Source organism: Colius striatus, chromosome 1 (assembly GCF_028858725.1).
Source record: "Colius striatus isolate bColStr4 chromosome 1, bColStr4.1.hap1, whole genome shotgun sequence".
NCBI classification, from domain to species: domain Eukaryota; kingdom Metazoa; phylum Chordata; class Aves; order Coliiformes; family Coliidae; genus Colius; species Colius striatus.
Genome location: NC_084759.1, coordinates 667265 through 683278, shown reverse-complemented (window position 1 = coordinate 683278; position 16014 = coordinate 667265). Strand labels below are relative to the sequence as shown.

The window sequence follows — 16014 nt, the reverse complement described above, 5'->3', positions numbered from 1 at the left end:
TGACCTGGGTGAGGGCACAGAGGGAGCCTCAGCAAGTGCCCTGCTGGCACCACACTGGGAGCACTGGCTGATTGCCCAGAGGCTGACTCTGTCAGGGCAGAGTCCTGCAGCTGGGGAGGAACAACCCCCTGCAGCAGCACAGGCTGGGGGTGAGCTGCTGGAGAGCAGCTCTGCAGAGACAGACCTGGCACTGCTGGGTGATAATGAGCTCAGCAGGAGCCAGCAACGTGCCCTCGTGGGCAAGAAGCCAACGGCAGCCTGGGGGCAGCAAGAAGAGTGTGGGCAGCAGGGCCAGGGAGGTTCTGCTCCCTCTCTGCTCTGCCATATCTGCTGAGGCCTCATCTGGAGTCCTGTGTCCAGCTCTGGGCTGCCCAGCTCCAGAGGGACAGGGAACTGCTGCAGAGAGGCCAGTGCAGGGACACCAAGATGATCAGGGCACTGGAGCATCTTCCTTGTGAGGAAAGGCTGTGGGCCCTGGGGCTGTTCAGGCTGGAGAAGAGGAGACTGAGCTCAGGGGCAGCTCATTAACAGTGACAAACATCTCACTGGTGGGTGTCAGGAGCTTGGGGCAGCACTTGTTGTATCCAGCAACAGGACAAGGGGTGATGGGATGAGGCTGGAGCACAAACAGTTCCATTGAAGCACAAGGACAAAGTGTTTCCCTGTGAGGGGAGGGAGCCCTGGCCCAGGCTGCCCAGGGAGGGTGTGGAGGCTCCTTCCTTGGAGCTCTTGGAGACCCCCCTGGACACGTTCCTGTGTGACCTGATCTAGGTGGGAGCTGCTCCTGCAGGGGGTTGGGCTGGGTGAGTTCTGCAGTTCCCTTCCAGCCCCCACCATGCTGTGATTCTGTGATTCTATGAGGGAGACATGACAACAGGCTGCCAACAAAAATAGCAAACAAAACAGAGGAGTAGTTTTGTTTCTGAATCCTCTTTGTGCTGGACAGTGACAATTCCTGCACTGCTGGCCAGGGTGTGTGTGAAACTCCTCAGCACAGCTTTGGGGTGTGAAACTCCCCATCCTCTCAAACACTTACCCCTGGCAGCTCTGGTTTGAGGTGGAAAAGGAGAACGTGTCTGCTTCTCTTATTGCAGAGGATTTGGGCTGGAAGGGCACTGAGCAGAGGTGGGAGGAGGTGGGGGGGTGTAGGAAAGGAAAGATGAGGCAGAGCAGCTTTGACAAGTCACTCTGGGGTTTCAAACCTTCGTTTCTCCAAAGTTACTGAGGGGGGTGAGTACGAATCTCGTCATATCCAAATAATATTCCTCAAGGTTTGGCTTTGGGCTGTTCTGGTTTTGCAGCAGCAATACTACAGTTGCCATGACATCAGATTTTGCAAGTGACAGGGGTAAAAGTTATGGTGCTGTTCCCAGGCAGCCCGTGCTCAGCGTGGCAAAGCTGCCCCTGCCCCTGCAGCCTCACCCCTGCTGGTGGCCATATAGATTAAACCCTCTCCTATGTGCTGAGCTGAACAGGGTCCCCCTTTGCTTCACAGGCTGAGAGATTTGCTGCCCAAATATCTGCATCCCTGGGGTGAGGTGAGGTGTAAAACACACCCGGGGATGGTTGGGGCAGGAGCCCTGGGGCAGGCTGGGCAGCTCCCTGCTGGTTCCTGCAGAAAACATCACCCTTCTTTACTTGTAAAGAGCCACAAAGCACCTCTCACAAACTCCCCTTAGGGTCTGTGGTGGGGGAAAACGCAACAGACACATGCCAGGGCTGGCTGAGGTTGGCTGTGATTAGATGCCAGTCCCACCAGCTGTAGGAGCTCAGTTAACGCTGATGCTCCTGGCAGAGAATCCCCTCCAGAGCCACCACCATGCCTTGCTCTCTACCCAACCCCAGCAGGGGCAGCAGAGAGTCGTTCAACGAGTGGTTTTGGTGCATGTTTGAGGAGTGAGCGCTGTGGGGGGTGTTTTCTGCTCCTGTTGTGCTGGTTAAGCGTGGGAATGGCACAGGAATGATTTAACCCCAGAGTCCTGCTCCTTAGGCTGACATTCAGCTTCAAATGAGGTTTCCTCAGAGCTCTGAGGGTTTGGTTCCTTCATCCTATTTAAAGCAGGAGTTTTTTAAGGCCCCATTGTCCAGGCATGATGCCTCAGCAGCCAGCAGGAAGGTTTTGCTGTAGAGGCAGCGTGAAGCTTCTCTCATCAGCACAAAGACTCCTTGCACAGGCTCCATTAATGATTCCAGCACGGGTCATTGCCTCATTTTCTTCTTTGTTTAGGACCTGCAAGAAGTGACAAACAGTGTGTGTTAGGAGATAAATCAGAAGCTTTATCTTCCACCCCACCCTTTGCAAACCTGGGGGCTTCAGTTCCATGGGGGGAGGCTGCAGGAGGAGGAGTGAGGGCTCAGTCTCCCCGTGGCTGAGGGAGAACAAGTGCCACAGCCACAAATCCCAACTGTTTGCTGGTTTATATAATCTGACACTATTTCCTAATGCTGTTTCCAACCAGTTTTCATGAGAAGCAATCCTCTTGCCACACGATTCGTTCAGTCATTGCTGTTGGTGTGGAGGTTCCCGTCCTTCCCTTCGTGGTGGGCTCATTCATCAGGGGTTTGCAGCTCTGCCTCAGGTTTGAGAGCAGAACAATCCATCAGCCTGCTGCTGTGAGCTTCCCCTTCTTTTGGGGCTGCATGATGCAGTTTACAGGGATTCAGGAGTTTTCTACTGTTTCTAAACTAAACCCGAACCAAACCTGGGCGACACAAAGTACAGTCTGGAGGAGCTGCCAGGGGGAAAGTGAACTCCATTGCAGCCAAAACCAGGCCACCCTCCAAAACACTGCCAGGGGTCAGCCCTTCACAGGGCTTCCTCTCACACAGCCCAGAGTGTGCAGTGACAGGGAGTGCACATGAGAGAGCAATGCAGAGCTGAGGAAACAGCCTGCAGCATCCCTGAGAACAGAGATGCAGGTCAATGGCTGGAGAGCTGCTGCAGGGAAAGGGCCTGGGGGGGTTGGTGCCAGGGGCTGAGCAGGAGGCAGCAGCGTGCCCAGGGGGGCAAGAAGCAAAGGGCAGCCTGGCTGGGATCAGCACTGGGGTGGCAGCAGGGTGAAGGGATTGATGATGCCCTGTGCTCAGTGCTGGGGAGGCCTCACTTCAAAGCCTGTGCTCAGTGCTGGGCCCCTCAGTGCAAGACACACAGAGGCAGCAGCAGAGCTGGGGAAGGGGCTGGAGCACAAGGGGCTGGGGAGGGGCTGAGGGAATGGGGGTGTTGAGCCTGGAGAAGAGGAGCCTGAGGGGACACAGCAGCACTCTCTGACACTCCCTCACAGCAGCCTGTGCCTGGGGAGGTTGGTCTCTGCTCCTGAGCTACAAGTGACAGGCCAAGAGGGAAGGGGCTGGAGTTGGCCCAGGGGAGGTTGAGGTTGGAGGGTCAGTCTCTGCTCCTGAGCTCCAAAACAAGAGGGAGGGGGCTGGAGTTGGAGCAAGAGGGCTGAAGGAGCAAGAGCCTGGAGACAGAGGCTGCAGGGTGAGGCTGGGGAAGGGGCTGGAGCACAAGGGGCTGAGGGAATGGGGGTGTTGAGGCTGGAGAAGAGGAGCCTGAGGGGACACAGCAGCACTCTCTGACACTCCCTCACAGCAGCCTGTGGCCAGGAGGCTCAGGCTCTGCTCCCCAGTAACAAGAGGGAAGGGGCTGGAGTTGCCCCAGGGGAGGCTGAGGCTGGAGCTGAGGCAGAACTGTTTCCCTGAGAGGGGTGTCAGCCCTGTGCCAGGCTGCCCAGGGAGCTGGGGCAGTGCCCAGCCCTGCAGGGATCCCAAAGCCCTGGGGTGAGGTGCTGAGGCTGTGGCTCAGTGCTGGCTGTGGCAGGGTGAGCTCAGGGCTGGGCTCCAGCAGCTCCAGGGGCTTTGCCAACCAAACCGATTCTATGATTGCATTCAACAGCAATTCCCCCAACCCCCCTCCTTCCACAACACAGAGACTCTGTAGACATGGTGCTAGGAAGCATTTATTTGGTGGTTACAGCCTGTTGACGCCCAAAGGGCATCTCCTGGTGCCCAGAGGTGCTCGTGGAGGCGCAGGGGCTGTTCCTCACGCAGCCAGCCCTGCGGTGCTCAGTGGTACTTGCGGGCCAGGGCATTGGCCACCACACTCACCAGCTTTTGCCAGGCGAACTGGCAAGCAGGGGTGAAATCCCTGGCGAAGTGGGCGGCCAGGACGATGATGAGGATGTCTCCCAGGAGCTAGAGGAGAAAGAGGAAAGCAGACAGGGTGAGTGCTGCAGCAACCACAGAGCAGGGGCCTGGCACAGCCTCTCGAAGGCAGCTCTGTGCTCTTGCTGCAGACTCCACCTTGTCCTGCCATGTCTTCAGCCCAAAACAGCTTCTTCCTTTATGCAAGCTCTCTGTCTCCCTGCTTTTCCTGCTGCAGAGTCCCCTCTAGTCTCTCTCTTTCCCTGACACCACCCTGCAACCCACAGGCTTCTTTTCCTTCCTCCTGACTTCTCCCCGAGGCTGAATTCCCCTCCTGGAAGGACTCTGACACGCTGCACACTCCTTTCTGCTCCTCAGCCCTTGTGCCTCATCAGAGCTGCCCTTGGGCTGCAGGGCTGGTTACCAGGGCCAGCACCGTTCCCTGGGGCTGCTGCACCACAGTCCTCAGTCTCAGCACACCAAGCTCTGGGTTTGGGGAAAAGAATGTGCCCCTCATTCTTCTAAAAGAGAAAACAAAGATGAGCGAAGCCGTTTCCCCTCGTGTTCAGGACGCTGAAGCCACCTGGCCTGACACCCACTGCTCTGCACAATGCTGGGCTTCTTGCTCTTTAGATGCAAATGGAAGTGATCCATGTTTAGTCAGCACTGTGGGAGGAGGAAGGAGTGTCCCATGCAGGCAGACAGCCCGTGCTGGACGAGGAAGAAACCCGCCCTGAGGTTTCCAAGCACACTAGATGCTGATCCTGCTGCAGGACCTACGATTTCCTTCAATGCTCTGCTTGGCTTCCCTCTGCCTCTGACTCCTGCAGCTCATGCTACACCTTCCCTGGGTTTGTTCCTTTTGTCCCCATCCAGATCTCCTTCCCCATACCTTCTTCTCCCCGCTGCTGTGCTTGTACTAAAGATGGGACCCTTTTAGTGTGAGTCACCCCACGCTCTTGCAAACAGCCCAGCGCAAGCTGTCGCCTGCATGGGGCTGCACAGCCACTCTGCCCCCACCAGCCAAAGTACCCCCAGACAGCACTGCTGGAGGCAACACCCCCCAGAGTTTAGGGAGCAGAGCCTGGCTTTCCCCCTGTGACACAAGGAAGGGGCTCAGGCAGCAAACGCAGCTCACCCTGAAGTTCTCGGGGTCCACGTGCAGCTTCTCGCAGTGCAGCTCCGACAGCTTGGCGTAGGTCGCCTTGATGTTGTCCAGGTTCTTGATGGCTTCCCCGAAGGAGGTGAGCACTTTCTTGCCATGGGCACGGACCCTGGGGTTGCCAAGGATGGCAGTGGGGCTGGAGAGGTTCCCGAAGGAAGAGAAGAACCTCTGTGTCCAGGGGTAGACGATCAGCAGCCTGGGGGAGAGACGGAGGGTCACGAGTGGCACAGACACGTAAACGCTCCCAAATGCAATCGCCAGAGCTCCTGAGCAGATGCCCAGGGGCTGCACCTACCTGGCCAAGGCTTCAGCACCACATTCCTCCACGTTCACCTTGGCCCAGATGCTGGTGATGAGCTGCTTCTCCTCAGCTGTCCAGTGCACCATGGTGGCAGGCGGTTTTGCTCCGGGTTGCAGGAGGACACAGACCCTGTAGCTGAGCTGCAGACCCCACTGGGGCTTTTTATCCACTGCCAGCAGCTCCTCCCCGTCCCTCGCAGCGGGGCCATTGGCTGCAGCCCCAGCGGGGTCCCACCAGAGCGGGAGCAGGACGGGATGGACAGGGTGTGTCACGCCGAGTAGGGGCCTCTGGTTATCCTCAGATCAGGAGCTTTATCCTTTCCCTTCTGTGCAGGCAGCTCTCCATTGCACTTAACAGATGTGGGCCCCTTTGCAGAGAACGGGCTGCTCAAGCCACTGTGCAATAGTCCATCGACATTTATGGTGCTCACACGGGGCTCAGCTGGGTTGGGAGCCTTGTGCTGTGGTTCCCCCAGCTGCTGGACTCTGCCTTCTCTAGCCCCTGCCAAAACACAGCCAGTCTCCTTGCACCACCACGACCTGTGGGCAATGCCAGAGGCAGCTGGAGGAGGCTCAGGCTTCATAAACCCTCATGTTCTGCTCCTCTTGCAGAACTTGACTTGGTTTGCTCAGAATCACAGAATCCCCCAGTGCTGGGGCTGGCAGAGCCCTGCAGAGCTGCTGCACCCCAGCCCCTGCTCCAGCAGCTGCCCCTGGCTCAGGGGGCACAGGAACGTGTCCAGCTGGGGTTGGAAACCTCCTGAGCAGAAGCCTCCACACCCTCCCTGGGCAGCCTGGGCCAGGGCTCCCTCCCCTCAGCACCAAAGGACTTGCTCCTCCTGGGCCAGGGGCACTTGCTGTGTCCCAGCCTCTGCCCCTTCCCCCTTGTCCTGCCAATGGCCACCACACAACAGTGTGTCTCCCCAAACTTGTTTCTGTGGGAGCAGTAAGAAGCTCACCCAGATTTTCTCCCCTCAGAGGTAAGAAGCCCACCCAGGTGCAGTGCTGGTGCACAAGGAGCAGGTTTCAAACAGCATTGCTCTCACCATCACATCTGCACTGGCCCAGGCTGCCCAGGGAGGGTGTGCAGGCTCCTTCCTTGGAGGGCTTCAGGACCCCCCTGGACACGTTCCTGTGTGACCTGATCTAGGTGGGAGCTGCTCCTGCAGGGGGTTGCACTGGCTGAGCTCTGCAGCTCCCTCCCAGCCCCCCCATGCTGTGACTCTGTGACTTCTGCTTTCCTCCACATCCACAAAGGGCAGGTGAACTGTGCTTTGCACACGTGGTTTTCCACTGCAGGACCTGCTGTGGGCTCCAAAGGCAGCAAAAGCTCAGCTCAGGGATGCTTTTCCCTTCTGAACCTGCCCTGACAAGGCTGCCACACTTCACCTTTCCCCAGCCCCCTCTGGGACAGCCCTGAGTGCCCTGGGGATGCTGCACCCTCAGAAGGAGCAGTGCCTGGCACGAGAGGCCTCAGGGAACACTGTCCTTGCTGAGAGTGCACTCCTTGGCCTTGTCCTGGAGACACAGGAATGGAAGGGAAATCAATCAGAAGCAAGCACCCAGCGAGGGAAGGTTTCAGGCTGGAGAGATCACTTTCCCCCTTGCATTGTAGACCTTTCCCCACAATGGAACAGGGATGGATAATCTTCCTCAGGGTTCCCTGCATCTGCCTTTCCTCCAGAGGATCTCGTGGGGTGTTGTGCTGGAGCAGGAGGGGGAGCCAAGTGGAGCAGGGACTGTGTGTGTGCAGGGGCTGGAGAACACACAGCTGAGATGCCAGCTGAGGTGCCAGGGGCTGTGGCAGGGTGAGGGGAGCGTTGGGCTCCAGCAGCTTCAGGGGCTTCTCCAACCCCAACGATTCAGTGGTTCCAGGACATCCTGCAGGGATGTGTTTGCACAGGGGCTGAGGTGCCATACCCCATGGGCACAGTACCCGTCCTGCCATGCTGCTGGCTGCAGGGGGGTGAAGCCTTATCATCCCTGCTCCTGGAAAGGGGCATCCCAGGAGAATGCCCAGCCCTGGGAAGCACCCAGCCCTCCCTGCTGTACTTACCCATAGGGTCTAACCTGGAAGGTCTACTCAGCATGTTTCCAGCCCAACACCTCACTTGCAGGAGGAGACAAACCTGTGCAAGCAACTCAGTCACTTCTGCTTGAAGTCTATGTTCACAAAGCTAACAAACATCTGCCATGAAACCTCTGCAAAATCATGCAAGAATCAGCTTTTTGTGGCCCTGGGCATCTGAGCAAGACACCACGAGTCTGTGCCTGCCCTGCAGGGACAAAAGCACTTTGGGGCTCACTACAAACCCTCTTCTCACCTTCCCCATGTCTGTCTTGACTCCAGAAACAAAATGCCTCTTCCTCAGAGCAATGTGCATGAGAAGGGGCATGATGGGGTCACGGGGTGGGGGTTAATACCCTCCAGTGTGTCAGGGGCAGGGAGAATCATAGATTCATGGAATGTTAGAGGTTGGAAGGGACCTTTAGAGACCATCTAGTCCAACCCCAAGGGACAGAGTGCCAAGAGGGTGTCAGAGTTACTGGGTCATACAGCTATCCCCTCCCTTTTCCCTTGAAGGAGTGAGCATGTCCTTTCAGCTAACCATTGCTCTTGCTGTCTCACACTCACTTGGGATGGGGCAGATGGGGATCCCCACACCAAGGACAAACCCCACCTCACAGAGTCCTGCTCTGCCAGGCAACCCCCCCGAAACCCTGGGTGCCCAGAGCATCTCGTGTGCACCCACATGCAGCACATCATCAACAGCACACCATCAACAGTCACCAGTGCTGGCAGGATTGGGCCTCCCCCCCCCTTAACTGCAGAGTGGGTGGCACAGGGTGAGCCAGAAGTGCACAAACAAAGTCTGGATGGGTCTTGATAGCAAAATGCTTATCTAAAACCTGCCCCCACCCAGATGGCTGCTTGGCCAGGGTGACTCAGCTATTCCTGGGAGGCTTTATGCCAGGAATGAGACAGGGTAGATTAAAAAGCCTTCACTTTGTTTATCCCCCCTGCAAAAGATGTGCTGGATGCTCCAGTTGCCTGCAGGGAACCTGGCAGGTCCCACAGTGAAATGCCCACAAGCTCCTGGGTGCAAACTTCAGGGCGGCAGCAGAGCGCCCATCCCACCCTCTGCAAGCAGCATGTCCAGGCAACCCCCCACAGCCCCCCCAAAACCCCCACACAGAACACAGGGAGATGCTGTCTCCCTGGGAGCAAAACACCCCCCTCACCCCGAGCTCGCCCCCCAAGCCCGCCCACAGGGCACCCCGGGCCCCCACCCCAGCAGCCCCTCCGAGGGACACAGGACTCAGCGGAGGCTTCACAGGATGAGCTTTTATTTGGTTGTTCCGAGCTGCCAGCCCCAGGGCAGGGTGTCAGGTGTGCAGGACACGCATCTGGGGGCGCTGCCGGAGGGTTCCTTGCCGAGGCTTCCTAGTGGTACCTGCGGGCCAGAGCGTGGGCCACCACGCGGACCAGCTTCTGCCAGGCAGCCTGGCACTCGGGGGTGAAATCCTTGGTGAAGTGGGAGGCCAGGACGATGATCAGGATGTCACCCAGGAGCTGGAGGGGACAGGAGCACACCTTTGGGTTAGCAGTGCCCAGGAGCTTGCAGATCACGAGCACCTGCATCAGCCCCAGGGAAACCTCTGGGCGTTCTGTGGGCTCAAATATCTCCCTGCAGTCCCTCTCTAGGGGCTTAAACAGTTTCTCTGCTTTTACTCTAAAGGCTCAGGTGGTGCTGCTGTGGGAAGGGCAACCAAGAACCCCCCAGAAACCTCTGGCCTCGTCTGGGAGTTGGTCCTGCACAGGAGCCAGCGCTGAGCGTGCGGAGGGCAGCAGCGACACTGCTGCAGGGGGGCTCTGCCAGCCCCACTGACAAGTGCTGGGCTTGCTTCCCTGCTGGGAAACTCTCAGCTGCACACAAGCAAGAGTTTTCTCTCCCTCTAGGTCCCATCCCTCTTTTGCTTGTGACTTCCCTCTCTCCTCATCCATCTCTGCTCCGTGCCAAGCTGCTCTCCTGCTCCTTCGCTTTCCCCTTGGCTCAAACCTCTTCCCTGCTCAACAGCCGCTTTGGCTTCGCTCTCCCCCTCCCTTTCCCCACTGAAACCACCTCCCCTCTGCCTTCCTGCCTCCCACACACCCCGGCCTGCGCCCTCCAGACGGCCGCCACGGCTCAGCCCCTTCGGCGCAGTTGGTCCCTTCCCCGGCCCCAGCCGCAGCCCCTCTTGCCCCCACGCCGTGGGGCTCAGGCTGAGGGGAGGGAGGGCTGGGCAGAGGATGGTTTCCCTGCCCGGGATCACGGCTCACCTTGAAGTTCTCGGGGTCCACGTGCAGCTTGTCGCAGTGCAGCTCGGACAGCTGGGCAAAGGTGTTCTTGATGCCATCCAGGTTCTTGACAGCTTCCCCGAAGGAGGTGAGCACTTTCTTGCCGTGGGCACGGACCATGGGGTTGCCAAGGATGGCAGTGGGGCTGGAGAGGTTCCCGAAGGAAGCAAAGAACCTCTGGGTCCAGGGGTAGACGATCAGCAGCCTGGGGGAGAGACGGAGGGTCACGAGCGGGCACAGACACGTTAATGCACCCGTGATGTGCCCAGGGTGCAGCTGGGGGAGCTGGACCTACCTGCCCAGGGCCTCAGCACCACAGTCGGCCACATTGACCTTGCCCCAGGTGCTGGTGATGAGCTGCTTCTCTTCGCCTGTCCAGTGCACCATGGTGTCGGCTGGAGGGTAGCGTGTGGCTGGTCCGGAGTCTCCGCTCTGGCTCCCGAGGGGATCGCACGCCGGTGAGGGGCTCTCCCCAGACCCACTTTTATACTCTCCGTGGGGCCCCTCCTCTGCCCCTTGCACCCATCCATTGGCTGGGACGGGGCCCAGCCCTGGCACCCCGAGGGAGGGACGGGACGGGCGTCAGGGTGGGGTTCGGGGCAAGGTGCCCAGATCCAGCCCCGGCTGCGGTTCGACCTCCCCTGTCTCTGATTTCCAGCTCTGCAGCTCCTGGCTGGACGAGTCCCTGTGTGCCCTGCTCTAGCTGCTGCTGCTCTGGCAGCACTGGATGAGCTTCCCAGGTCCCTTCCAGCCCTTACCACTGTGATTCTGTGGCTGAGGGCTGGCACTCAGCTCTGCACCACGTCTGAGCGTGGCACCACGTGAGGCCAGGGGAAGGATCAGAGAGTCAGAGTTGTACAATACTGGGGCTGGCAGAGCCCTGCAGAGCTGCTGCACCCCAGCCCCTGCTCCAGCAGCTGCCCCTGGCTCAGGGGGCACAGGAACGTGTCCAGCTGGGGTTGGGAACCTCCTGAGAAGGAGCCTCCACACCCTCCCTGGGCAGCCTGGGCCAGGGCTCCCTCCCCTCAGCACCAAAGCACTTGCACCTCCTGGGCCAGGGGCACTTGCTGTGTCCCAGCCTCTGCCCCTTCCCCCTTGTCCTGCCACTGGCCACCACACACCCAAGTGGCACCTCCTGAGCCTTTCAGCACCTTGCAGGAGCCTTTAGGTGCTTGTGAGTGTTGCTGAGGTGCCCCTGAGCTCAGGCTTCTGTTCCCCAGGCTGAGCAGCCCCAGGGCTGCAGCCTTTCCTCATAAGAAACTTGCTCCACTCCCTTGATGGTCTGATCACCTTGATCATCAATAAGCCCTTAGAAGGAGGAATGTGTGAGGCCTGATGCCCTTCAGGTGGTGCAAATTACAGTGGGCTGTGTGGCTGTTGGGGCTGTTGGGGCTGTTGGGTCTGTTGGGGCTGTTGGGTCTGTTTGGGCTGTTGGGTCTGTTGGAGCTGTTGGATCTGTTGGAGCTGTTGGGGCTGTTGGGGCTGTTGGGTCTATTGGAGCTGTTGGAGCTGTTGGATCTGTTGGAGCTGTTGGATCTGTTGGGGCTGTTGGATTCTCCCTCTGAATGCACCAGCACTGTGCAAGCTGTTTCTCTTTGCCCTCTTCTTGCAGGACCAGTCAGGCTTTGGGTTCTCCTTGTGCTTTCCTATCAGCTGTTTGGCAGTTTGGTAACTTCAGGGTAACACTAAGAAAGGACTGCTGGTAAGTTGGCTTGCAGTAAGAGAGAGCTGCTGTCCCAAAAGAGCCTGTTAGCAAAAGCCAAGCAAGGCTGGAAGGGAAATCCCATAACACAGGGCATACCGAATGCCTGCAGGGCATTAGCTCATGGGAACCCCAGGAGAGGTGGAGAGTCAGACAATCATATGATGGGTCAGATGGAATCTTCAAGATCATCTGGTTCCAATCCCCCTTCCATGGCAGGGACAGCTTCCCCCAGCCCAGGCTGCTCCCAGCCCCATCCAACCTGCCCCTGGGCACTGCCAGGGCTGGGGCAGCCTCAGCCTCTCAGTGCAGCCTGTGCCAGGGGCTCAGCAGCCTCCCAGGGAAGATGACGGGGTGTCCTGCAGATGTTTGTGCAGGTGTGGAGCAGGAGGCAGGGTTTGGGAGCTGGAGGAGCTGGGGTCTGAGCAGGGTTCTTCCCAGGAGGTGGGAGAGGCGGCTGAGCCTCCTGGGGCTGCACATCTGCCCCTGGCAGAGCGGGCTGGAGGTGGTGGGGTGGGATGCAGGCGCTGGGGATGGGGATGGAGCCTGTGGAGGTGGAAACAGCCAGCACACAGGAGTGGCAACTGAGCCAGAAGGGTTTGGATGATGCCACAGGGCAACGTGTTTGCATGGGCCACGAGCCACGGGCTGCCATTGCTGCACCCGTTCTCCTCTGCCTGCTCACTTCAGGAGGGGGAGCCTGGCCCAAGGAGCCTGGGGACAGGCTGGGGAGGTGACAGGGGGACAGGGCTGGGGAGGTGACACAGGGGGACAGGGCTGGGGAGGTGACACAGCTCCCCAGCCCCCCACGCTGAACGGGTGCAGTGCTGGCTGCAGCCCTGCCCCACAGCCATCCGCTCTGCCTGCTCCCTGATAAGGAACCCCAGATGTGTCCCTGAGCTGCTCTCGGTGCTGTGGGGATGCTGCCAGGCTGGAAGGAGGGCAGGAGGCTGCCCAGGGGCTCGGTGGGGCACGGAGACTGCTCAGGGAAGTCTGGTTTGCATGTGGAGAGCTCATCAGAGTCACAAATATCTCGACGGTGGGTGTCAGGAGGCTGGGGCAGCACTTCTGCTGCTGTGTCCAGTGACCAGAGGTGGTGGGATGAAGCTGCAACACAACAAGATCAATTTAAACATAAGTAAAAACTCTTTCAATGCTGAGGGGAGGGAGCCCTGGCCCAGGAGGAGCAAGTGCTTTGGTGCTGAGGGGAGGGAGCCCTGGCCCAGGCTGCCCAGGGAGGGTGTGGAGGCTCCTTCTCTGAGGTTCCCAACCCCAGCTGGACACGTTCCTGTGCCCCCTGAGCCAGGGGCAGCTGCTGGAGCAGGGGCTGGGGTGCAGCAGCTCTGCAGGACCCTCACAGCCCCCACCATGCTGTGGATCTATGATTTCAGTGTAGGGGTCAGTGAAAGCAGAAGCTTCATCCCTCCTGTACATGAAATTCCCACGCTTGGCACATTTTCTCCCCAGTAAATAGCTGTGTCTGTTACATTCTGCCTTCAATGACCTGAGAAGGGTAACAATTAGACAACAAAACCCATCAGAACCCCCCATTTTTCCTCCCATGAGGGAAGCTGCCAGCACTGGACCTGATCTCACTGCCACTTCTCCCGTTCTGTTCCATTTAACCCATGAAAGACAGGAACCCTTAACCCCAACACTGTTCCCTGCTGTCCCAGACAAGCAGAGGGTGTTTCTGTGTTCTGTGGTGTGTGTTTGTTTGTGTGGAGTCTCCTAGATCCCCCAGCTCAGATGACTCTCACTGGCACGGCCTCAGACACAAGACCGTGGCGTGCGTGTGAGCATCCCCATCCCGCCCCCCAGCACCCCAGCAAAGCACACAGAGGCAGACACCTCGGCATGGCTTGGAGCATTTGGTGTTTTATTTGTCAATTAGAGACCAGCAGAACCAGAGGGGTGTTTCCCCATGGAGCCAGGAGGAGCTGCTGCAGGCAGGAGTGCTGGTGGGAGGCTCAGTGGTACTCGTGGCCCAGACCGTGGGCCACCACACGGACCAGCTTCTGCCAGGCAGCCTGGCAGCCAGGGGTGAAGTCCTTGCCGAAGTGGGAAGCCAGGACGATGATGAGGATGTCACCCAGGAGCTGGAAGTGGAAGGAGGAGAAGATGTCAGCCTGGTGCTGCCCCCCAGCTCCTTCCCCGCCGTCCCATCACCAGGGTGTTGGCGTGTGGACGCTGGGTGTTGGGGGAGCCACCACGTCCCCAGCCTCCTGCACAGCTGGATCTCTGGCACTCACCAGGATGCCTGGAGCTGCTGAATCCTCCCCTCCAAACACCTTCCTTTGCCTGCTGTGCAGTGCCCTCCCTCTGCTCTGACTGGGTTTATCCTTTCCCATGCCCTGGGCTCAGGTGCCCTCCTGCTGCTGAAGGGGCTGTGTTTGTTTTCTCTCCTGGTTTATCACTCCATCACAGCCAAACTCAGCTCTTCCCTGCAAACCTTTCCTCGTTTTCTCCCCCTTCTGGCCTCTGGCTGCTGCAAGTCAACGTTGCTTCACACCAGCAAGTACCCACAGCTCTGCAGTTCATCCCCCTCCACCTCACCAGCCCGAGTCCCTCCTCTCACAGATTCCAGTCCCACAACTCCTCCCTGTCCTTCCCAAACACACCTTATTACTCCCCCCTCTCCCCCCTGCCCCTGCCTTCAGCAGGCTCCTGGGTTTCTGCCCAGGTCTCGCTGTCAAACACCTCAGAGACCCCCGAAAGCCTCTCTGCCCATCTGAGGCTGGAGCCCCAGCACGGCTCACCCTGAAGTTCTCGGGGTCCACGTGCAGCTTGTCACAGTGGAGTTTGCTCAGCTGGGCAAAAGATTTCTTGATGCCATCCAGGTTCTTGACAGCTTCCCCGAAGGAGGTGAGCACTTTCTTGCCGTGGGCACGGACCATGGGGTTGCCAAGGATGGCAGTGGGGCTGGAGAGGTTCCCGAAGGAAGCAAAGAACCTCTGTGTCCAGGGGTAGACGATCAGCAGCCTGGGGAGAGACAGAGGGGCACAAGCAAGCACAGACACGTTAATGCACCCATGATTTGAGCAGTTTCTCTGCCCAGGGTGCAGCTGGGGGAGCTGGACCTACCTGGCCAGGGCCTCAGCACCACAGTCGGCCACATTGACCTTGCCCCAGGTGCTGGTGATGAGCTGCTTCTCTTCGCCTGTCCAGTGCACCATGGTGTGGGCTGGAGGGGCTGCCTGGGGCTTCCCTTAGACAATGGTGTGGAAGTGGAGCCAAAGGCTGCCCCAGGGATTTTTATACACTAGTAGCAGCTTGTCCTAATCTCAGTTCATGTAGCTATTGGTTGGGGCTGGGGAGGGAGCTGGGCTGCACAAGGAAAGATAGCGATGTTGGATGGTGTCCAAGGGGAAAAGAGGCCCTTTGCCCCCTCTGCCTCTGAGTGGACCAGCATCATCTCACACTGGTATTCACAGCCCCCCAGCACAGGCTCCTCCCTGGCTATGGGTTTCCAGGATGGCAGGGGCTGGGGGGCTGAGCCTGTGGTGCAGACCCAAGAAGACAGGCAGCGACCATGAAAGAGTTTTCAGTCTGCAGCTTGGTGGTGTTTTCAGACCCTTGATGGTGTGTTGTCACCCTGCACTGCTGGGGTTCACCCTGAGCATCACCCACCCCAGCTCAAAGGGCCAGAGGCTCCCTGGCAAACAAGGGCTGGATCATCACTGCCATACCTAAGGGGATCCCTCTCCTGCCTGTCCTAGCAAAGAGCTGCAGAGCTGTTGTCTGTCACTGCTGCCCGTTGTTGTCCCTGCTCTTCTGAGCCCAAGCTCTCCTATTTCCCAGCTCTGGTGCAATTCCCTGTCATCAGTCAGAATGGATCCACCTGGAGATCAACACAGAGCTCGTTTCAATCTGAATGAATTGCTGGATGGGGCTGGTGACTGTCCCTTAGTTTAGTAACTTGGCAAGAGTGGGATGGTTTTGCTATGCCAGGCACCAGCACTGACAAGCTCTGGAGTGCAGATGCTGCTTGTACTGTAGGGAAGGAGTGACTTTGATGCACAGCACACCTCTTACAGCATCTTACAGCATCACAAAGGCTGGAAGGGACCAGTCCTCTCGCCTCCTTCTTGGCAACTGGCACTATCTTGCCTCTCATCTGCCTGCTCCAAATAAAACTGTCAAGAAGTTCTTCCAGCCTTTACCTCTGATTGATTCCACTGCAGGCAGTGTCTCTGATACCACTGGCTCCTGCAGCCACTGTCTCTCTGGAAGCTGAGACTTTTCCCCCCCTTCCCACTTGACAGGGCGTCTCAATCCGAGCTGATTCCTACTAACAGGGTGGGGGGCTGTCAGAGAACAAAAGCATTGTTAGCAGTATGGCTTTGCAACCAGGGTGCTGATGCACCC

General features: G+C 58.5%; 2 protein-coding genes and 2 long non-coding RNA genes across 5 annotated transcripts in view; 1 reads left to right on the top strand and 3 right to left on the bottom strand.

Annotated features, from left to right (window-relative positions):
* Positions 1–3943: 3943 nt before the first annotated feature.
* LOC104554581 (hemoglobin subunit beta) lies at positions 3944–10435 on the bottom strand. 2 transcript variants are annotated; one of them, XM_061989989.1, is made up of 3 exons: positions 10240–10435; positions 5279–5501; positions 3944–4191 (listed from the first exon to the last, which is right to left on the bottom strand). In XM_061989989.1, the coding sequence occupies exons 1-3, from the start codon at positions 10329–10331 to the stop codon at positions 4063–4065; spliced, it is 444 nt and encodes a 147-aa protein (XP_061845973.1). In that variant the 5' UTR covers positions 10332–10435; the 3' UTR covers positions 3944–4062. The 2 variants fall into 2 exon arrangements, with proteins under 2 accessions (XP_061845973.1, XP_010195971.1); XM_010197669.2 differs by lacking the exons at positions 3944–4191; positions 5279–5501 and adding exons at positions 8932–9179; positions 9927–10149 and having other exon boundaries at positions 10240–10416.
* Positions 5511–8341, bottom strand: LOC133624901 (uncharacterized). Its single transcript, XR_009818184.1, has 3 exons — positions 7930–8341; positions 6652–7807; positions 5511–6145 (listed from the first exon to the last, which is right to left on the bottom strand). It is a non-coding gene; the product is annotated as an uncharacterized LOC133624901 (long non-coding RNA).
* A 476-nt stretch (positions 10436–10911) lies between the features above and the next one.
* The window catches only part of LOC133624902 (uncharacterized), a 38162-nt gene continuing 33059 nt past the window's right edge, over positions 10912–16014 (top strand). Inside the window, exon 1 of the long non-coding RNA XR_009818185.1 lies at positions 10912–11646. This is a non-coding gene — a long non-coding RNA (uncharacterized LOC133624902). The remainder of the gene's footprint in view (positions 11647–16014) is intronic.
* Positions 13505–14873, bottom strand: LOC104554582 (hemoglobin subunit beta). The gene is made up of 3 exons (XM_010197670.2): positions 14731–14873; positions 14406–14628; positions 13505–13745 (listed from the first exon to the last, which is right to left on the bottom strand). Exons 1-3 carry the CDS (start codon positions 14820–14822, stop codon positions 13617–13619), a joined length of 444 nt encoding a protein of 147 aa, XP_010195972.2. The 5' UTR covers positions 14823–14873; the 3' UTR covers positions 13505–13616.

Coding starts and splice junctions, on each gene's coding strand:
- LOC104554581 (XM_061989989.1), bottom strand. CDS start 10,331: ATGGTGCACTGGACAGGCGAAGAGAAGCAGCTCATCACCAGCACCTGG. Junction 5,502..10,239: donor GGTGCTGAGGCCCTGGGCAG/GTAGGTCCAGCT, acceptor TCTCTCCCCCAG/GCTGCTGATCGTCTACCCCT. Junction 4,192..5,278: donor TGGACCCCGAGAACTTCAGG/GTGAGCTGCGTT, acceptor TTTCTCCTCTAG/CTCCTGGGAGACATCCTCAT.
- LOC104554582 (XM_010197670.2), bottom strand. CDS start 14,822: ATGGTGCACTGGACAGGCGAAGAGAAGCAGCTCATCACCAGCACCTGG. Junction 14,629..14,730: donor GGTGCTGAGGCCCTGGCCAG/GTAGGTCCAGCT, acceptor GTCTCTCCCCAG/GCTGCTGATCGTCTACCCCT. Junction 13,746..14,405: donor TGGACCCCGAGAACTTCAGG/GTGAGCCGTGCT, acceptor TTCCACTTCCAG/CTCCTGGGTGACATCCTCAT.